The 22,966-nt window shown below is 46.3% G+C and overlaps 1 protein-coding gene across 4 annotated transcripts in view; it reads left to right on the top strand.

Moving 5' to 3' along the window:
• The window catches only part of LOC121272686 (BRD4-interacting chromatin-remodeling complex-associated protein-like), a 53,401-nt gene that overhangs the window by 4,494 nt on the left and 25,941 nt on the right, over positions 1-22,966 (top strand). For all 4 annotated transcript variants that reach the window (XM_041179408.1, XM_041179407.1, XM_041179409.1 and 1 more), the window contains exons 2-5: positions 7,826-7,967; positions 12,373-12,418; positions 15,900-15,942; positions 22,387-22,452. In XM_041179408.1, the coding sequence (XP_041035342.1) occupies positions 7,949-7,967; positions 12,373-12,418; positions 15,900-15,942; positions 22,387-22,452 (174 nt within the window). In that variant the 5' untranslated portion in view covers positions 7,826-7,948. The remainder of the gene's footprint in view (positions 1-7,825; positions 7,968-12,372; positions 12,419-15,899; positions 15,943-22,386; positions 22,453-22,966) is intronic.

Below are 22,966 nucleotides of genomic sequence, written 5' to 3'. Positions count from 1 at the left end.
CTAACCTTCAAGTGTGAATATCAATGGGTGTCACTGCTGGGCTAATCTTTGCCCTAGGGCATCCACAAGCTCACTTTGCAGAGGAACCACCAAGGAGCAAGTCTGAGTCAGATCTGCTCATTGACCTGAGTTTAACATAGGGCTGCCAACACTCCTTTGCAATGGCGCACATTTTAGAAGGGCCTCACTTTACCATGAAAGAATAGTTGTAGAGAACATGCTTCTGTCTGGTGCATGGGCTGATTGGTGTCTCTTGTGTTGAACTGCAAATTGTAGTCATTTGTCACACTTCAGTGACTGCACTCTGGAATAGGCTGCTTCTGGTATCGTGCAGTGATGCCAATTATATTACTCGAAACTTCCAACTTTAAAATTCCTTATCTTGCCTCAACATCTCGAGGTTCTTCGGGGACAGTAAATTAAGTTCGAAGTTTGGAACTGTTGCCCACAGTACGACCCCAAGCCTGGCAAAGTTAGACCCATGAGCACTTGATCTGTGTTTTGGTATTGGTTGAGAGAGGAATGTTGCTCAGATTCCTGTTATTTGTTAAATGCTGTCACAAAGTCGTTTAACTATCACTGGGTATTCGGGGCCTGAGTTTATAACCTCGTCTAAAGCAGTGGTTCCCAAACCTTTTCATCTGTGTGACCACTTGAGTGGAGAAAGCGATGATGCAGACCAAACCCCATCTGTCCTACCGCACCTGCTTTCATTCGTCACCACAAAAAAAACTCATCAGAATTAATGGGGACTTATGGAAACTATAAATATCTTTGCTGCTTTTCATTAAATATAATAAAAAATTTATGTGCATTTTAAAAAATTAAATATCATAAATTGTCCATTCGTGACAGAAACAAAACTACAGCCATTTTCATATTATAAGCATTAACATTAGACGAGAACACGAAACATTCTAATATGTTATGAAATCACCACAGTAATCTTCTTCTGAGAAACTAATACTTATTTAAATCTACGTTGAATAAAATTGACAGTAAAGTAAATCTTACTCATAAAACTACTTTGTTGTTGCTCGTGTGAATAACGACTTATGGCCCGTAGACAGGAGCTGATCTGGTTGTGTGACATGTGAGTGGAGGCGATGAGGGTTCTGGCCTTGTCTCTTGTACAGCCTCAGCTCTGGTGTTGCGCGTCAGTGCCTTTCATTTTGGCCCAGTCCTCGGGCCACCTGGAGGACCCTTCCAGGCCAATCACACTTCTGAAGTATGGCACCTCTGACGATGTGGCACTCCCACGGGACTGCACCGAAGTGGGACTTGAATTTCAGAACCTTCTGATTCAGAAATAGGAGTGATGCAGCTGAGCTGCAGTTGGCACTGTAACTACATTCATTCAGCGGAAGCCCAAAACCAGAGACTGATTATTGCACTGAAAAACACCCATTGGGTCAAGGCCCTTTTTCTCTCTTTTGGCCCCCATGTTATATGTGTTGTGAGAATCAAGGAGCTGCTTTCAGCTCCGGTTTAACAGCTTTAAAATTCTCGGCACATCCCGAAGTGTTTCACAGCCAGTGGATAACTTCTGAAATTCAGCCATTGCTCTTTTGTTTGGCCAATTTATGCACAGCAAGATCCCAAAATCAGCTGTGAGCTAAATGATCAGTTAATCTGTTTTTTTTTCGGGTTGATGATCAGGAGAATATTGACACTGGGATTCTGGAAGAGCTCCCCTGCCCTTTTGGAGCTGTGAGATCTTGTTGACCAGGCAGACCTGCCTCAGATCAAGATATCGGAATGAAAAGATGTCACCTCCAATAGCGCAGCACTCATTCAGCATTGCACTGCGTTGTCAGTCTGGGTTATATGTTCAAGTGCTGCAGTGGGGCTTGAATCCATAATCTTCTGACTCAGGAATGTGGGTGGGAATCCCACCCATTGAGTTTAACTGACACTTTAGTTCAGATTACCCAAGGTGGGAGAGTGACACGCATGTGCTGGCCTCTCCCTTTGTTCCTTACCCCAACAGATGAATTGTACAGTTACATCTTCATAGGTTCGACTGTTAGATGGTTTCAGCATTGTAATCGCAGAGTTATCTCTCTCCCACAGTCCAACCATAAAATCTCCAAATGTAAAAAACACCCTTCAATACTCACCTTCAACATTCGGACCCTGGAACCTTTTACAGCACATACTGAGTGAGGGTCTTGGGTGAAATCTGGTGTCCATTCAGCTCCTCATGCAAGACTTGTGTCCGTGCAATGCCTCATCACATTTCTCAAACATCTCAAAACGTCTCAGGTCAAATTAATTACGTTGAAGTAACGATACTGACAAACCAGGGTGCTGTTTTCCCCAAAGACAGATTCCATAAACACACCAAAGCAGAAAGAAAGCCAGAAAGAAATTGTGTAAACTGCCAATCTCACTGTTTTTATTACCAAAACTGCTCTCCTGCTGCACTACCATATGTTTGTCAGGAAACATCTGTGCCTCTACCTTTAAGAGAGAGGTAGTGGTGTGGAGAGGTTTACGGAGGGAATTCCAGAGCTTGGGAACCAGAAGGAAATTGGGAATACACAAGGTGCCTGAATTGGGAGGAATGCAGAGAACGCCTAACTGTCAGGAAAGACTTATTTCTCTGTAAACCTCCTGGGATATGCCCAGCTAGACTTGACAAGAATAGTTGGCGGCCGTACATTTATAAAAAGCAAGGAAAGGGATGCTAAGCACTTAACTGAAGAAAGTGCACGATGCAGCAGGGAAAATGAGGCATAACTCTATGTGGGGGAAGTGAAATGTTCACACAAGGCCATATGGTTGGAGGGAGGTGACCTAAGCTTGAGTATTGTCTGTGAATGCTAAGGATCATTGCACTGAGAAATTTAGAGCTTACAGTGGACATAGATGGTGTGATAGTTTTTAAAAAGGACATCTGTTCAGCCAATCAATGTTATATCCATCAATTAGCCTTTCATTTGGATAGAATTGTACACAGCAGAAGGAGGTGGTATATAAGGAGGGTCACACTCGGGGTCTTTAATGGGTTCTCTATTGCTGTTCCTTCACTGTCGCTGGGTCAAAATCCTGGGGGAAAAAAAAACCCTCCCTAACAGCACTGTGGATGTACCTACACCACATGGACCGCCGCGGTTTATGAAGGCAGCTCACCACCACCTTCTCGAGGGCAATCAGGGCAATAAATGCTGGCCTAGCCAGCGACACTTGCATCCCATTCAAAGAGGCAGGTATCCAATTAATCCCACTTCCTTGCTCGTTCCCCACAGCACTGCAAATTTTCCTTTTAAAATACTTACCCAAATTCCTTTAGAAAGTTCCCATTGAGTTGACTTCCACTGCACTTTCAGGCAGCACGTCCTGGATCGTAAAAATTCGCTACGTTAAAAAAAAAATCTCATCGTCTCCTCTTTGGTCCCTTTGCACATTACCCTAAATTGTGTTCTTTGATTACTGACCCTCCTGCCAGTAGAAACACTTTCTCTTTAGTCACTCTCAGGACCCTCCATAGTTTTGAATGCTTCTATTAACTCTACCTTTAACCATGAAGAACAACCCCAACTTCTCTAGTCTGTCCATGTCACTGAAGTTCACTTTTAAATAGGGTGGGGGAGGGGAGATTAATAAAGTTTTTGAAAGGGAAGGCTTTCCCGTGACGCAGTTGGTAGCACACTCACCTCTTCGGTCACAGGGTTGCAGGTTCAAGACCCGCTCCAGGAATTGAGCACAAAAAAAAATCCACAGCCGCTCCCAGAGCAGCACTGAGGGGGTGCTGCACTCTTGGAGATGCCATCTTTCAGTTGAGACGTCATAGCCAAGGCCCCATCTGCCTTCTCAGGTGGGTGCAAAACAACTTATTTCGAAGAGCAACATAGGACTTCGAAGCAAGAGTTGGCCATTCATCCCTTTGAGCCTGCTCCACCATTCAATAAGACCATGGCTGATCTGGTTATATCTCAGCTCCACTTTGCCATCTGTCCCCATAACCCTTGGCCCCCTCATCTATCAAAAATCTATCTAACTCTGCCTTGAGCAAATGTAATGACCCTCTGCGAGAGAATTCCACATACCAATGACTCTTTGAGAGAGAGAGAGAATTTCTCCTCATCTCCGTCCAAACCGTTAGACCTCTTATTCTTAAACTGTATCCCTTGGTTCTAGTCTCTCCCACAAGAGGAAACATCACCCGCGCGCTCCCCCCAACCCATTATCCAACCTATCAAACACACTCAGGATTTTATATGTTTCAACCAGATCACCTTTCAATCTTCTAAACTCCACAATGCTGTTAGGAAGGGAGCTCCAGGATTTTGACCCAGCGACAGTGAAGGAACGGTAATATGAGCGGGGTTGCTTTGTCCTGGATGGTGTTGAGCTTCTTGAGTGTTGTAGGAGCTGCACTCATCCAGGCAAGTGGGGAGTATTCCATCACACTCCTGACTTGTGCCTTGCAGGTGTGTGTGTGTAGGGGTGTGTGTGTGTAGGGGTGTGTGTGTTTGTTTCTGAGTATGTTCCCATGCGTGTGTGTCTGTCTCTACATACGCATGTTTCTCTGTGTGCCTGGGTCTATGTGTGTTTCTATGTGCAAGGTGGAGTTCTCTCTGGTGTCCTGGGGCCAACATTTATCCCCAAACAACACCACTAAAGACTGCTGTTTGTGGGAGCTTGCTGTGCAAAAATGGCTGCCGTGTTTCATACAGTACAACAGTGTCTACACAGGACAAAAACAAAAATACCTGGAAGAACTCAGCAGGTCTGGCAGCATCTTCGGAGAGGAACACAGTTAACATTTCGAGTCCAAATGACTCTTCAACAGAACAGTTCTGTTGGAGGGTCATTCGGACTCGAAACATTAACTTTGCTCTTCTCCGCCGATGCTGCCAGACCTGCTGAGTTCTTCCAGGTATTTTTGTTTTTGTTTTGGATTTCCAGCATCCGCAGTTTTTTGCTTTTCTCTTAGTGTCTACGCAGGATTTGCTTCAATGGCTGTGAAGTGATTTGGGAAATTCTGTGGTTACGAAAGGCACTATATAAATGTAACTCTTTCACTCAGGTTGGCTGTGTGTTGTTTTTGGCTGGGTGCCTGAAATTCTTAGTTAGCAGCTTTTGTCTGTAAATAATATCTGTTGTAGGGATCATGAGGACATGTGCCTCGGTGACACAGAATTCCTAGTAGTGGGCCTTTGGACTAATGGGGGAGGGGGGAAGTTGCTATGCGGAGATTTACAGCACCGAGGGAGGCCTTTATTTCTGTTGGGAGAGTTTCCTCCTGCTCTTTCAGGCTAAATGTTCTTCACCATTCTCAACAAAAGATAAGCAGAAGCTGTAAACATCAAATTAATCATTGGATTCCATAAAATCTCTCAAACTAGTGACTGACAGCAGGGTACATGTGGCCAGTTTACCTGATGCAGTTGGGAGGCAGGTTAGAAATCTTACTTCACCTTGGCAAAAGAAAAAAAGTTGCATTTCTATAGCGCCTTTCACATGCTCAGGATGTCCCAAAGCGCCTTACAGCCAATGAAGTACTTTTGAAGTGTAGTCGATGGTGTGATGTCAGAAAACTGATTTGGGCTATTAGTTCCCCTGTGGTGTCAGGTTCGATTCCTGAGGGATACAGGTTTAAAAAGAAGCTGGTACGTGCACAGCAAGCTCCCACAAACAGCAAAATGGTGATGAGTAGATGATCCGTTTCAGGTGCTGGTTGAGAGAGAAGTTTGGTCCCAGGGCGCACAAGGGAGAACCCCCACCCCACCCCTCTCTGGTCTTCTTCACAGTCGTGCTGTGGGGGTTTTTTTGTTAACATCTGGAGGGAGAAGCCAGAGTCTTGGTTTAACATCTCATTGGAAAGGCAGCACCAATGACAGTGCAGCACTCCCTCAGTACGGCACTGGGAATGTCAGCCTGGTTTAAGGGATTCGAGTCTGGAGGAAATCCAGCCCCTACAGGTGAGGCGGAAGGCAACCCCTGTCTGTTGGCCATGGATCTCCATCCTGAAATGAGTTTGGAGAATCCCGGGGCAGCACAAATTGTCCTTAGTTGAGCATTAAGCTCACTCGGGGAGTCCGATGGATATATACCTGGTTTACAAAACTGAAATTTTGCACTAGTGCTGTGGTCGATGTTGATGCTTTTTTGGCGGTGGGGGGGGTGGGCAGTAGAGTGTGCAACTACCCCATTCCGCAAATGGGAAATATTCCATTTCCCACCAATAACATCCCCATGGCTTGCCGAGTGTGACATTTCCCAGAACAAATAGTTCAGGTGCTCTTCTGTGTTAATTCCACCCAGCTGCTAGTCTGTGATAAAGGACGTGTTCTGTAAACTTAAAGGACCAGACCCTTTCTTATTGTGGAAATACTATCTTAAAAAGCTTTTACTCTGTACAGTCTGCTCCAGGTGTTCTGGTCACTTTTCTTTTGGGAAAGAGGAGCTGATGAAATTGAAGTTTTCAGGATCATACTGTGGATTTATCAAAACTGATCTGGGCAAATAGTTCCCTGTGGTGTCAGGTTCAATTCCTGAGGGATACAGGTTTAAAAAGAAGGAATTCTGGAGGGTGATAATGAGGGACCTTTTACCTGCAGGGCAGTCATGTTACAGGATTAATTACCCCGAGGGCTATTGAAGCAGACAGTATGACTGGGTCCAACAGATTAAACTGTTGCACTTATGGACAATCTTGAGTCCTTTCTATCCGTCTGTAACTCTGTTTTTTTCCCTTAACTCTGTCTCCCTCTGCTCTGCGCTCTGTTCGCCTGGGTCTGATCCTGTATGTATCTCTCTCTCTCTCTGTCCCTCTCTTTCGCTGTCTCTCAGGCTTTGTTTGTCTGTCTCTTCTCCCTCTGTCTGTCTCTTCTCCCTCTGTCTGTCTCTTCTCCCTCTGCCTGTCTCTTCTCCCTCTGTCTGTCTCTTCTCCTTCTGCCTGTCTCTTCTCCCTCTGCCTGTCTCTTCTCCCTCTGTCTGTCTCTTCTCTCTCTGTCTGTCTCTTCTCTCTCTGTCTGTCTCTTCTCTCTCTGTCTGTCTCTTCTCTCTCTGTCTGTCTCTTCTCCCTCTGCCTGTCTCTTCTCCCTCTGTCTGTCTCTTCTCCCTCTGTCTGTCTCTTCTCCCTCTGTCTGTCTCTTCTCCCTCTGTCTGTCTCTTCTCCCTCTGTCTGTCTCTTCTCCCTCTGTCTGTCTCTTCTCCCTCTGTCTGTCTCTTCTCCCTCTGTCTGTCTCTTCTCTCTCTGTCTGTCTCTTCTCTCTCTGTCTGTCTCTTCTCTCTCTGTCTGTCTCTTCTCTCTCTGTCTGTCTCTTCTCCCTCTGCCTGTCTCTTCTCTCTCTCCCCCTCTCCCTGGCTCTGTATCTCTCTCCCTTGAAGCACCACCCAGTTCTGTAACACTGCTCAGATGAAGATTCTCAGTCCTGCCGAAGGTCAGGGAGAGGTGATGTGCGAATGGCTTGAGTGGTTTCTTAGCCCTAAGAAACCAACTCTTTTACTCTCTACATCAAATTATGCTGCATGAATTAAGTGCAGAAACTGGTGAACTCTCAATGTACCAGATCAGTTCCGTTAGCTATAATAACCAGAGCACTGCCTTAAGGTGTGTGTGGAATACTCCGAGGGATGACTAAACCATATAAAATGTTCCTTCCATAGTGTGTCACATAACAGATTCCAGGTCACAACTGAGATTAGTTTCAACAAAACTAAAAATGACATTGAGTTTCAGGGCAATGGTCCAAGCGTAAAAGGCATTTTTATATCGTCTGTCTATGTCTATCAGATTTGTTCTGGGAGGGAGGGGGGGTATATTTTTCTTCCTTCATCAACAGAAGAGTTTTAATAATGTATCTTTGTACAGGTAAAGCATTGCTCCCAACTGGTGCGTGACGTAATGTGGGTATTGTGCAGTCCCTGGCAGATTCTACGCTGGAATAGGGGACCGAGACACGACTAAAGTGCCAGGCGAGATTGCAGGATTTTTATGATGTCTGCTCGTGCAGGTAAATAGATGAGCTGCTCGGGAATGTGACACAGTCTCCAGAGGAACCCAGTGAGGAGCAGGCGGCTAGACGCTAAAGTGCAGTTTTCATTTTGCTCCTTTCCCCATCTTTTCCGATTTCCCCCTGCCCCCCCACCCCCCCACCTCTTCTCCTGAACCGTGGGGATAGCCTTTGGGTGTCTAATTTCTCCAGCGAGTGACCATTCCCTGTATGCGCACCCAGCTGAGGGAGGGAGAAGAGGCTATTCGACTTGGAGGGCTGCCCCATCCGCCCTGTCATCTGGCTGTGGCCTATGACGGGTGGCCGGACCTGCTGGACGTTGTGTCTAAGTTACGTTACTTAGGGGCTTTCTAACCCAGACCAGTCGGAGATTTGATATCTGACTTGGAAATTGTTGCTTAAAATCAGTGATGTCGGGAATGGAGCTTGCGCACTAACCAACGGCTGCAATTGCAGCAAACCCTCCCTCCCACAATACCATTCAAAAGGACAAATTAAACATCCTTTATTGCTCCCCCTTGCCCTTGCACTTGCGTAATGTTACAGGAGGTGGGGCGGGGGGGAGGTGGGGGGGGTGGTGGTGGATAGTGGCGGGGAGCGCTCTCATTCAGTGCCCTGTGGGTCAAGGAAAGCACAAACCAGACCTTATCGCAGAAAATCCCTCCATGGTCGGTCTCTAGTTCTCCTCGCTCCTGTCCTCCTCCCCACACACACACACACACACACACACACACACACACACACACACACACACACACACCCACCTTCTAGCAGCAACACCCACTGGTGCATCAGCCGGTGAAAGCCTGCAATTCCCAGCCCAAGTGGATGAAATTAAGTTTGTAAAAAAAAAACCGCTTGAGCTTCCCAGTGAGACGTCCGGTGTTCCTTTGTCCCTCCACTGCCAACCCTCTCCCAGCCACCATCGCCATCGTGTAAAAGCCGTACCTGTCAGAACCCCCTCTTGCATATGATCCTTTGATTTTAATTTTCTGCTGTGCCTGTGGGGTTGGCAGTAAGAAATGGAACACTTTCCATTTCAGACACGGACTGCCGTTCAAGAAGGCGGCTCACCGCCACCCCCTTCTCAAGGGCAACTAGGGATGGGCAATAAATCAGCGAAGCCCGCATCCCGCGTATGAATTTTTACAGAAAAAAGACACTGTGTCAGCACCAAACTAGCACATGATGCCGTTACCAAGTAAAGCTCCCTCCGTTCTGCTCCTTAATGGGTCTCAGGCCCCTGTATGTCCATAACGTGACATCTCATAATCCCCACCCCCGACACCAGCCACCCTGCGGCACCTGGAGTGAGATTGACGGCTGGTCTTGAGTTGGAGGCGGTTTCTGCGCTTGCCCCCAGTAGGATTTGGGGTGGTGGGGTTTGCGAATCCATGAGTTCGAATCCCGCCGTGGAAGGTCATGAAGTCGGGTTAGGCTAATCTCGAAGATGGTCGTGAAGGGCACCAGGTCGTCATGGCGACTAACCGTCCGTGACTATGCGGCTGGCACTCGGTGTGGGTTTTCATCGTAAATTGTTCGATATTGGGGGGGTGTGGGGTGATTAAAAAAAAAAACTGGCTCTAATTTCTCAGTAATAGGAGAAGGGCAAAAAATTCCCAGAGCAGATGAAGCCCCACGTGAGTCTGATTCTGAAGCTGGCGCAGTATGTTTACACCTGCGCACCTACAGCAATCCCCAGGCTGGCCAATATCCCGCTTACAATGCTGCCTGTACCCATTCCCACTCCTTCACTCCTGACAAGGCATGCCTAGTGTCACTTTAGGAAGGATGTTGAAGGCTTTAAGGGAGGTTGTAGAAAAGCATCAACGAGAACGGTGCCGGAATGACTTCCGTTAGGCGGATAGCTTGGAGGAGCTGAGGCTGTTCTCCTTGGGGGGGATGAGGAGGTCGAGAGGAGGTTTGTTGGAGGTGTTCAAAATCATGACGGGTCTGGAGAGAGTAGATGGGGAGAAACTGTTCCCATTGGCAGAAGGGTTGGGAGCCAGAGGACACCAGTTTTAAAGTGATTGACAAAGGAAGCAAAGGTGACACAAGGAAAAACTTTTCTAAGCAGCAAGTTATGTTCTAAAATGCACTACCTGCGAGTGTGGTGGAGGCAGATTCAATTGTGGCTTCAAAAAGAGAATTGGATAAGTACTTGAAGGGGAAATGGTTCTCAGGGAAAGGGTAGAGGACTGGGACTACCCAAGTTGCTCATGGGCTCAAAGGGCTGAATGGCCTCTATCTGTGCTGTAACTATCCTTTGAATCTACATTAATACTAACACTGATGCACTTTGGGATGTTTGACTTCAAAGGTAGAGCAACCTTTTTTAGTTTGTGGGAATTCATTCGGTTAATCTCTCTGGTAGCACAGGCAATGAGAGAGCTCAGTTCCCCAGCTAGCGACACAGTTCAGGATGCTCTCTCCGGACAGCCCAGTCAGACCTATAGCTGTACTACTGGGTGTGTTTCTCAATTCAGGTGGACAAACCATGAGAATTCCTGCACCCAAAACACTGCACTGGAATCATGGTCACAGCAGCTGAGCATCTTATAAACTGGTCCTGATTTACCAACGCTTGATAAATTTTTAATGCCAAGATGATTTAAATGTTAGAGTTGATATGGCTTTGCACATCCTTACTGAAATTTGCAGTTTTCACATGTACGCTTTGTAAACATAAGCTTGTCTAAAACTCTGTCCATATCCTGACTCGCACCGAGTCCTGTTCATCCATCTCCCCTTGTACTCACTGACCTCTGGGTCCGGTGACGCCTCGATTTAAAATTCACCACCTTGTTTTCAGATTGCACCTGTGGCCTCGCCCCTCCCTATCCCTGTTAGCCCCTCCAAGCCCTACAACCCTTTGAGATCTCTGCGCTCCTCCAAATCAGCATTCTTGCACATCTTTGACTTCAACCGCTCCACCATTGGCCAGCATGTTTTGTTTTTGCTGCCTGGGCTGTAAGCTTTGGGATTCCCTCCCTAAATCTCTCCAACTCGCTTTCCTCTTTTAAGACGTCCCTTAACATCTATCTCTCTCTGACCGAGCTTTTGCTTACCTTACGTGGCTCAGTGTCAGGTTTTGTCTGATGATGCTCCTGTGAAGTCCACTAGGATGCTCCATGTCACATGGGCTGCAGCGGCTCAAGAAAGTAGCTCACCACCATCCTGTCAAGGGCAACTAGGGATGGACAACATTAGGGATGGACGCCTACATCCCATGAATGAATAAAAAAAACAAATCAAGGTGCTAAATAACTTGTTGCTTTATATCTGCTTTCAAACCGGAGTAGTGCTTAAAAATATTGTTATTTAGAAAAGAACGGGATTAATTAAATCTCATTGGGATGAAATATGCCTCGCTACGTAACTTGTGTTGTGTTAAAGTCAGGTTCCACCATGATGCAGTTTGAAAGCTCCCTTATCTCCCTCGTCTACTTTACGTTCCCCATTTCAATGCAAGACTGCACTGATTGTGTTTGGCTTGTTTGCTGGCTTGGGGGCGATGGTTTTCTGAGGAGCGCAGGGTACCTCAGTTGGCACAACAGGTTACTGGCAAAAGGCAAATGTCGGGGCCACTCAGTCCTAATTGTTGGTGGCCAACTCCCTTTGCAAAATGGGTGAGACGGGGTATCGGTAACCGTTTTGAGTCTTGGGCCTCGGCATTTTCTCAGTGAGTGCAAAGGAAAAATAACTTCTTTTTAAAAATGGCTCTGTCAAGGGCATTGGGACTTTTCACCAGTTTGAGCAGCTTCCTGGCATTGACGGCAATTTCAGACGTTGGCCCCCAGTCTCAGTTTTACATTGGATGTAATCAACGAGTGACGGAAGAAGCTAGCATCTTGTCAGAAACTTGACACTGCTCCATACTTGAGATTAACACAAGATTTCTTGTTTCTTCTACAGTTAACCATAGGTTAGAACATGAGGGTCAGCCGTGGCTCAGTGGGTAGCATTCTCATCTCTGAGGCAGAAAGCTGTGGGTTCGAGACCCACTCCAGAGACCTGAGCACAAAAAAATCTAGGCTGACACTCTCCCAGTGCAGTGTTGAGGAAGTGCTGCATTGTCGGAGGCGTCGATTTTTGGATGGGACATAAAAGGTCCCAGGCCACTATTTGCAGATGGGCAAGAGAGTCCTGGGCACTATTTATCCCTCAACCAACATCACTAAAGCACTGATAACCTGGTCACTGTGACGTTGCTGTTTGTGGGAGCTTGCTGTGCACATGTTGGCTGCTGCGTTTCTTGCATTACAGCGTTGACTACACTTCGAAAGCACTTCATTGGCTTAAAGCACTTTGGGCCATGCTGAGGTTGTGAAAGGTGCTTTAGAAAGGCAAGTCTTTCTGCTTTTTAAAAATTGGACGACAGTAATTGAGTGTTTTGTTTTTACAGTTGAAATGGATGATGAAGATGGACGTTGTCTGCTAGATGTAATTTGGTACGTACCTTGCCAAAATATAGTAAAATAAAACGTAGATACCAACCACTGTTCGCTTTCATTTCCTACCTACCTCTTTTTGATACCACATCCAATTCACGTGCGGTACTTCTGTCTCTTTCCAAAATGAGGATGTATTACTTGTGTTCTGCTGGTGTGACCGAATTTCTGTAGGACCATTTTTGTCTAAAAGAGAGAAATGAAAAGGTGGTAAATAAGTTTCTAGATGTAACTTGGAGCAATGTTGGAACTGGAGCTGGGAAGCTCTCTCTCTCTCTCTCCCCCTCTCTCCCTGGCAACGTTCAGTTCAATCCCTCCCATCAAGCATACCGTAACCAATTTATTCTGCAAGAGCTTTGGCTCTGGAGTATTGGTAAGCTATCCAACTGCAGAGGCATCGGAGAGGCATGATTGTGCTTCAGCGGGCATTGCAATACAACACAGTAGAAAGTGGGAACTTTGATGTGATTCCACACACACACACACACCTCCCCACAGCTAACACAGAATTAAAGTCCTTTCCACTACCCTAATGTAGCAAAAAATACAGGGACTGAACAGGGGACCCACTCTGCTCACAGCTGGAGGCTTCTAATCTGCACCATCACAGGAACCAACAGTTGGAGGCTTCTGATCAGATAAAGCAAGGAAATGGGTCAAGTATATATTACATTTTTTTTTGAAAAGTGTGTAATCTCTGTGATGAAGAGTGGATGATGATTAATTAATGCAGGCAAGGAATAATCCTTCAGTAAATGTGCAGTCCTGCCTTTCGGAGTCTGACTGAAGGTTTGCCTTCACTAATTGCACACAGCAGAATGAAATAGTAGGCGTGACTTCAAGTCTCCTGTTGGTCTACATTCAAGCTCCACTTTTATTCTTCATTGCTCTTAGTGTTCAAGTGGAAAGGTTTTTTAAACCCCGGGTCTAACTGGCTTATTGAAGAATTGACCAAAAGCATGTGCATTTTCTGTTTATAATTCTTTTTGCTTTTGTTATTTGAGGATGTGAGTTTGTACTGGGAGGTGAAATATTTTGGGGCACCTAATCAAGCTTACATACTCTCCCAAGGCAGGTACAGCACGGGGTTAGATACAGAGTAATGGTCCCTCTACACCATCCCCATCAAACACTCCCAGGACAGGTACAGCATGGGGTTAGATAGAGAGTAAAGCTCCCTCTACACTGTCCCCATCAAACACTCCCAGGACAGGTACAGCACGGGGTTAGATACAGAGTAAAGCTCCCTCTACACTGTCCCCATCAAACACTCCCAGGACAGGTACAGCACGGGGTTAGATACAGAGTAATGGTCCCTCTACACCATCCCCATCAAACACTCCCAGGACAGGTACAGCATGGGGTTAGATAGAGAGTAAAGCTCTCTCTACACTGTCCCCATCAAACACTCCCAGGACAGGGACAGCATGGGGTTAGATACAGAGTAAAGCTCCCTCTACACTGTCCCCATCAAACACTCCCAGGGTAGGTACAGCACGGGGTTAGATACAGAGTAAAGCTCCCTCTACACTGTCCCCATCAAACACTCCCAGGACAGGTACAACACTGGATTAGCTACAGAGTAAAGCTCCCTCTACACCATCCCCATCAAACACTCCCAGGGCAGGTACAGCACGGGGTTAGATACAGAGTAAAGCTCTCTCTACACTGTCCCCATCAAACACTCCCAGGACAGGTACAGCACGGGGTTAGATACAGAGTAAAGCTCTCTCTACACTGTCCCCATCAAACACTCCCAGGACAGGTACAGCACGGGGTTAGATACAGAGTAAATCTTCCTCTACACCGTCCCCATCAAACACTCCCAGGACAGGTACAGCACGGGGTTAGATACAGAGTAAATCTCCCTCTACACCGTCCCCATCAAACACTCCCAGGACAGGTACAGCACGGGGTTAGATACAGAGTAAATCTCCCTCTACACCGTCCCCATCAAACACTCCCAGGACAGGTACAGCACGGGGTTAGATACAGAGTAAATCTCCCTCTACACCGTCCCCATCAAACACTCCCAGGACAGGTACAGCACGGGGTTAGATACAGAGTAAATCTTCCTCTACACCGTCCCCATCAAACACTCCCAGGACAGGTACAGCACGGGGTTAGATACAGAGTAAATCTCCCTCTACACCGTCCCCATCAAACACTCCCAGGACAGGTACAGCACGGGGTTAGATACAGAGTAAATCTCCCTCTACACCGTCCCCATCAAACACTCCCAGGACAGGTACAGCACGGGGTTAGATACAGAGTTGAGCTCCCTTTACACTGTCCCCATCAAACACTCCCAGGACAGGTACAGCACGGGGTTAGATACAGAGTAAAGCTCCCTCTACACTGTCCCCATCAAACACTCCTGGGACAGGTACAGCACAGAGTTAGGTACAGAGTTCTGCTCCCTCCAAAGTACCCTGTTAATGTATATGAGCTCAGCATTCAGAAATGTCCTCTGGTGGTTCAGTGTGGCATTGCAGGTTTCTCACTGAGTTCAGTTATGTTGCATTGCTGTAACCAGGGAATGGTCATTGCTGCACATCCCCATTTGATGATGGACACTTGTGGACAGCACGAGGAGGAGGCTTTCATTGCTGGATGTATTCAAATGCACGGTGTGAGGTGAAAGACATCGATCCTCTCACCCTAGATTTTGCTTTCGCGTCTAGATGATCTGTTCAGATTACAGCCACCCAGCCTGTGTGCAGAATGGGTTTGCATTCTTGTTTTAAAAGAGTCCTGTCCAGGAACGGGATCAGGCAGGCTGACTGGATTTTTTTCCGCTCTTTTCTTTCCTGGTGATTCTATGCGCTGGGAGCTCTGGCCTGTAAATCCTCTGATAACTGAGACAGGCTGTTTTATTTACAACAAGATACTCAACAAGCCAGAGTAAAGTTGCAGTAGTGGACTCCTCCCCGAGCTCATTTAACTCCTCGTGAACACTGTCATACTCACTGTGTGTTTCCATTGTTTACCTTTCTTTACTGTCCTTACTCTTGTTTTACATACAGTCTGACTAATTCCAAGAAAACACGATTTCCTGATACATTCGCGGCTTTTTCTAATTCTTCCCCCACCAACTCCGTTTTTAAGAGGCAAGATTTGCCTTCAGTGCAACCCTCTTTATTTCTGCTGCTAAACTAACCTTGTGAACGGTTCTATTTTTGTTGTGGGTTTTTTTTTTTGCCCCTGACACGTTAATGTTTCAGGGCCACACTTGTTGGGTTAAATAATTTTCGGTTCCTTTCACAGAGCAAATAAGTGAAAGGTCATCAACCTGAAACGTTAACTCTGTTTCTCTCTCCACGGAGGCTGAGTATTTTCTGTTTTTATTTCCGCTTTCCGGCGTCTGCAGTATTTTGCCTCTGTTCGCACTAGCCTATTCCAATCACTTGTAGCTTTCTGTGGTTATCTGATGTTATTCAAAAACACAGCTGTTCATGAAATGTGCATCTTTCCCTTCCAGTGACCCTCAGGCCCTGAATGACTTCCTGCATGGTTCAGACCAGGTGAGTTTAATTTCCCGCAGTACCAAGGTTAGAATTGTGCTTCTGCTTGTTGTGGTTTCTTTTGCTCGCTGGGAGAGTCCTACTTTGTGTTTTTGACGGGGAGCGGGGGTGGGGGGGGAGTTGCTTCAGAAACTTGCAGTACGAAAGAGGGCCATTCAGCCTGTCACATCTGTGCCAGCCCTTTGAAAGAGCTGCCCCATGTCGTCTAGCACGCCAGCTTCTTTTCCCGAACTCTGCGAGCTAGCTCCCTTCAAGCAGAAACAAAAATAGCTGGAAAAACTCAGCAGGCCTGACAGCATCGGCGGGGAGAAAGACAGAGTTAACTGTTTCGAGTCCGGGTGACTCTTCACCAGGATGATGAACAGTCGTACGGACTTGAAACGTTAACTGTATTCCTGTCCGTAGATGCTGTCAGGCCTGCTGAGTTTTTCCAGCTATTTTTGTTTTTGCTTCAGATTTCCAGCATCCGCAGTATTTTGCTTTTATATTAGTTCTCTTTAAGCCCTTGCCCAAAGGCCATTTAAAAGTTCCTATGGAATGCGATTACTGCAGCCTTTCAGGTAGTGATTTCCAAACCTTAACAACCTTCTCCTCCCCTCTAGCTCTTTTGCCAACTACTTTAAATCTATGAACTCTGATTACTGACCCATTTCCAGTGGAAACAGTTTCACTGTTTCTCTCTCCACAGATGCTGTCAGGTCAGATGCTGTCCAGCACTTTCTGTTTTTCTTTCAGATTTCCAGCATCCACAGTATTTTGCTTTTATCAAAGCATGTGTTTACATCTGTTTCCATACCATCACTACAGAATCACAGAATCTCACAGTGCAGAAGAGGCCCTTCGGCCCATCGTGTCTGCACCATAACGTGAGAAACACCTGACCTACCTACCTAATCCCATTTGCCAGCACTTGGCCCATAGCCTTGAATGTTATGACGTGCCAAATGCTCACCCAGGTACTTTTTAAAGAATGTGAGGCAACCCGCCTCCACCACCCTCCCAGGCAGTGCGTTCCAGACCGTCGCCACCCTCTGGGTAAAAAAGTTTTTCCTCACATCCCCCCTAAACCTCCTGCCCCTCACCTTGAACTTATGCCCCCTCGTAACTGACCCTTCAATGAAGGGGAACAGCTGCTCCCTATCCACCCTGTCCATGCCCCTCATAATCTTGTACACCTCGATCAGGTCACCCCTCAGTCTTCTCTGCTCCAACGAAAACAACCTCTCTTCATAACTTAAATGTTTCATCCCAGGCAACATCCTGGTGAATCTCCTCTGCACCCCCTCCAGTGCAATCACATCCTTCCTATAATGTGGTGACCAGAACTGCACACAGTACTCCAGCTGTGGCCTCACCAAGGTTCTATACAACCTTGACCTCCCTACTTTTGTAACCTATGTCTCGATTGATAAAGGCAAGTGTCCCGTATGCCTTTTTCACCATCTCACTAACATGCCCCTCCGCCTTCAGAGATCTATGGACACACATGCCAAGGTCCCTTTGTTCCTCAGAACTTCCTAGTGCCACGCCATTCATTGAATACTTCCTTGTCAAATTACTCCTTCCAAAGTGTATCACCTCACACTTTTCAGGGTTAAATTCCATCTGCCACTTATCTGCCCATTTGACCATCCCGTCTATATCTTCCTGTAGCCCAAGACACTCAACCTCACTGTTAACCACCTGGCCAATCTTTGTGTCATCCGCAAACTTACTAATCCTACCCCCCCACCCCACATAGTCATCTATGTCATTTATATCAATGACAAACAGTAGGGGACCCAGCACAGATCCCTGTGGTACGCCACTGGACACTGGCTTCCAGTCACTAAAGCAGCCTTCTGTCATCACCCTCTGTCTCCTACAACTAATCCAATTTTGAATCCACCTTATCAAATTACCCTGTATCCCATGTGCATTTACCTTCTTTATAAGTCTCCCATGTGGGACCTTGTCAAAGGCTTTGCTGAAATCCATATAAACTACATCAACTGCACTCCCCTCATCTACACACCTGGTCACCTCCTCAAAAACTTCAATCAAATTTGTTAGGCATGACCTCCCTCTGACAAAGCCATGCTGACTATCCCTGATCAAACCTTGCCTCTCCAAGTGGAGATAGATTCTCTCCTTCAGAACTTTCACCAATAGTTTCCCTACCACTGACGTGAGACTCACTGGTCTGTAAGTCCCTGGCTTATCTCTACAACCCTTCTTAAATAGCGGAACCACATTAGCTGTTCTCCAGTCCTCTGGCACCTCCCCCATGGCCAGAAAGGAATTAAAGATTTGGGTCAGAGCCCCTGCGATCTCCTCCCTTGCCTCCCTCAGCAGTCTGGGACACATATCATCCAGACCTGGAGATATGTCCACTTTTAAGCCTGCCAACACCTCCAATACCTTGTCACTCCCTATATCAATTTGCTCAGGAACCTCGCAGTCTCTCTCCCCAAGTTCCATACCTTCATCCTCATTTTCTTGGGTGAAGACGGATGTGAAATATTTGTTCAAAACTCTACTGATGTCCTCTGGCTCCACCCATAGATTTCCCCCTTGGTCCTTAATGGGCCCTAAGCTTTCCCTGGTTATCCTCTTCCCATTGATATAGTTATAGAATATCTTGGGATTTTCCCCACTTGTATCAGCCAGAGCTTCCTCATATTCCCCCTTTGCTCTCCTAATCGCTTTCTTAAGCTCCACCCTGCACTTTCTGTACTCCACTAATGCCTCTGCTGATTTGCTTCCCTTGTATCTGCTAAAAGTTTTTCTTTTCCTTCTCATCATATCCTGAATATTTCTGGTCATCCATGGTTCTTTGGGCTTGTTACTCTTTCCTATCGCCCTAGAGGGAACATGTTGAGTCTGTACCCTCCCTATTTCCTTTTTGTACGTCCCCCCCCCCCAACTGCTCCTCTATAGATTTCCCCACAAGTAGCTATTCCCAGTCTATCTTGGCCAGATTCTGCTTTATTTTACTAAAATCCACTCTCCCCCAATCCAAAACATTTTTTTGCAGCTTGTCTATTTCTTTGTCCACAACAAGCTTAAACTGTACCATGTTGTGGTCGCTATCACTAAAATGCTCCCCCACCACCACCTCAGCCACCTGTCCGGCTTCATTCCCCAGAATTAGGTCCAGCAATGCGCCGTCCCTTGTTGGACCCTCTACATATTGACCTAAAAAGTTCTCCTGTACACATTTCAAGAAATCCACTCCATCCAAGCCCTTAACACTATGTCTATCCCAATTAATGTTGGGAAAGTTGAAATCACCTAATATAATTACCCTATTATTGTTTTTACACACCTCCGCAAATTGGGCTCCTCAAGTTCCCGCTGACTATCTGGGGGTCTATAATAAACACCTAACAATGTGGCTGCCCCTTTTTTATTCTTAAGCTCTACCCACAAAGCTTCATTCAATGCCCCCTCCAAGATATCATCTCTCCTTACTGCAATAACTGACTCCTTAACTAATAATGCAACGCCTCCTCCTTTTTTACCCCCCTCCCCTGTCTCGCCTGAAGATTCTATATCCTGGAACTAGCCTGTCACCAGAGGCTTGAGGGGCACCAGTCCATTTCAAACATGGCTAACCACCTCTTACCACCTGCCACAGGCATGTCCTGAACACACCTTCAGTGGCCATCGAGTCCTGGAGTGGGATTTGAACCCAGAGCTGTTGGCCCAGTGGCAGGGAAGCTACCCACAAGACCACTGCGGAAACAGTTTCTCCCCACTTGCTCCAGCAATCCCTCATCATTTTGAACACCTCTGTTAAATCAACTCTTAACTTTCGCTGCTCTAAGGAGAACCATCTCAGCTTCTCCAAGCTCTCCACATAACTGAACCCCTGCATCCCTGGTATCACTGTGGTAAACCTCCTCTCCACCCTCTCCAGAGCCTTGACATTCCTCCTAAAGCGTGGTACCGAGAATGGAAGACCATACTGCTTGTTGCACCAATGCCTCCCGGCTCCCACTGATGCTCCAGAGCGGATGGATATTCTTGCTGATGCCCTGCAATGTCTGCTCTCCTGGCCTGTAGGCAATTCCCACGCCTGCTTGTTTCAGAATTTCTGCTTTATCCCCAACAGATACAAAAACCCAGTTCACAACTTTACAGAGCACCAAAGCTGCCCCTAAATTACGGTTCCATGATTCTTGTTGCCAAAATTAATTACCTTCATAAGAATTAGGAGGAGGCCATCGACCTTTGTATAACCTCGGCATGCCCAACCCTGGAGCATCACACGCAGCTGCATCCCATTCTACGATGTAATTCCTCCATCACGATGATTTCTGAACAGGTTTTGAATGTGAGCGAGAGGACAGGGGGGGTGAGTGCAGCCCTGAGTATCTGCTTGGCAGAGGGAGCCTTAAGTGAAAGGCAAGGCGATCCTGGTCTACTCCAAAGCACCTCCCTTTGCTCAATTACCCACAATGTGGGTTGAAGATCCTAAGCTATTCCCCAGCTGAGATGAGTCAGTTTCTGTATTGGAACCACAGGCATGGATCACTCTGTCCTCTGTTGCTGCAAGGCATAACTTTTATAACTCCTGCTTGTCAGCAGTTTAAAAACTGAGGTCTCTGACAACCCTGTAAAGGATATCTCCACCTTCTTCAAGTTAAACTCCTGGTTTCAGAAGGACCTGTATTTTTGTTTACAACCCCTATTGTTACAAATGTGAGATGTAATAAATCATTGTGTTTTGGGACTGTCTCTATAATTTAGGGTAAGGTGGAGGATGAAGGGGGTCATGTGACCTGTGCCAAATTCTGCCCGACAGCAAGCTCATGTGCTTAGCTGGTGAAGGCTAAAAGGGGGCCCAGTTTGTTTTACTGGGAAGAAGGTGCAAGATATTCACACTTCTAAACAATGACCCGAGCAGCTGGGCTGACGGTGGATAGACTGTTAGTCTCTAAGTCCCAGGGAGGTGTTAGGGATGTCAGGCATTGTAAATGGTTATACTTTAAAATGTCTGTTTAATCCCAAGATAGAATGGAGTTGCGGGTGTGGGATAGTCTAGAGGATAGCTAATCAGCATTCCTACCTGAATACGAGCCCATGTGATTCACGTTGCCGTGGAGATGGGCTTTGTGAGGGGAAGAGCCAATAGGAGGCCATTGTAGGATCGGATTGCAGATTCGGCTAAATATGGGGCTCAATCTGCAAGAATCAGAGCGAGAGAAAGAATCAGCCAAGAGATAGAGGCAGCAAGTTTCTGCTGTTCACCACACAGGATGTGGGTGGGTCCTTGTGCTCGGATTGAAGCGACTAAGGCTGTGAGGGCTTAAACAACGCTGGAAGATTCGCCCAGCTTTGGCTAGAAAGATGGCTCTGGGATTAGGAGTTATCCGGTGGGGAAAAAGAGAAGGAGCTAAGGATCACTTTGGACTGGTTCCACAAGAATAGAATGCCTACTTATGGGGCAGAGTGAAGTACAGTAAAATCCTGCTGTTCGTGGGGGTTCCATTCCCGCGAAACCTTGCAAATGGCAAAAAAATCGTGAACGATGACCAAGTTTTTCAACGGGATTCAGTTAGTTAAGTTCCCAGCAATGTGAGGGCAGCATTGTTTTGTGCAGTTATTGTACAGCAAATTGTGGTACCTGTATGCGAAAGACAGGGGGAGCCTCCGAGCAATACAGGACGTTGAAAATTTTTAAAAGGGACGATCCTTATTTAAGAAAAAAATGAATCGTCTCAAGGCCGGCAGACAAAATTGGTGAATGTTTCAAAATTGAACACAGCTGTGATTGCAGCTCTGGACCGAGAGATTCGACATTTCCAGATCAATCTCTCCGCTCCGGCTGCACTTCAGCTGCAACCATTACAGGCACCACTTCTCACCCCAGTTGGAAAGATGCCTTTAAAAAAAAAGAGAATTTAAATGTCCAAGGCCACGACTAATGGGAGGAATCTGCTTCCTGAGACTTCGACACGACCTCCGTTAAAACATGTCGAGGTCTCTGCCCCATCATGGCTAGGGCCTCCTCAGGAAAAGAATAGAGAGAGGGGGGAAAAAAATGGGGATAAGTGAACATTACTCACACAATAGGCGATGCCGGTGTACAAAGGCTTTAGCATGGGTACGCGAATATACAAACAAAGAAATCGCAAAAGGCTGGACTTTACTGTATAACCATGGAAGGAGATTTTCAATCATTTTAAATCTTAAATGGGCTTAAGAGCATAAATTGCACACTGAGGTAGCGTTTAGTCACTGTAGCTTTTAGCTTGTTATTACAGTAAAAGTCTCAAAACGTGAAATCTTGTGTGATCCTTCCAGCCATTCACTGAAAGTTCAAATTTCTTTTTAAAAGTTATCAGTCTCTGGTGGGATTGTAATCCTTCTTACCTTCTTATCCATGTGTTAGCAATAACGCAGCCAATAGTTGATGCTTCGTTCTCTTCGTAAACGTGTTTTTAATTTATTGAATAGCTCGATGGCGATGATCTCCTTGATACGACAGCTGATCCTGCCAGCGCCTTCTTCACTGATGCATCTGTAAGTGTTTACTTTAATTCTCCTCCTCTGTCACTCAGGCCTCAAAGAATGTTAAATTGATGCAGTACGAAATGTATTGAATCAAGGCTCAATGCAGATGAAAGTTAAAGACTTTACAAGGAATTTGCTTAACTCTCAGCGGCATTAAAACCTTGATCTTCGAAGGAAATTTATTGTCATTTTTCTTTCACTTGTGTTTTTATGGAATGTGGGTGTCGCTGGCAAGTCCAGCATCTGTTGCCCATCCCTAATTACCCTTGAACTGAGTGTCTTGCTCAGCCGTGTCAGAGGGCAGTTAAGAGTCAACCACATGGCTGTGGGTCTGGATTCACATGTAGGCCAGACTGGGTAAGGACGGCAGATTTCCTTCCCTAAAGGGGCATTAATGAAACGAGATATATATTTTTTTAAATGATAATCAATTATAGTACTGAGACTAGCTTTCAATTCCAGATTTCTTCATTGAATTTAAATTCCATCTGCTGCCATAGTGGGATTTGAACCAGTGTCCCCA

This window comes from Carcharodon carcharias, chromosome 34 (genome assembly GCF_017639515.1).
Source record: "Carcharodon carcharias isolate sCarCar2 chromosome 34, sCarCar2.pri, whole genome shotgun sequence".
Taxonomy (NCBI): Eukaryota; Metazoa; Chordata; class Chondrichthyes; order Lamniformes; family Lamnidae; genus Carcharodon; species Carcharodon carcharias.
The sequence above is the reverse complement of the archived record's forward strand: the minus strand, read 5'-3'. Positions and strand labels throughout refer to the sequence as shown.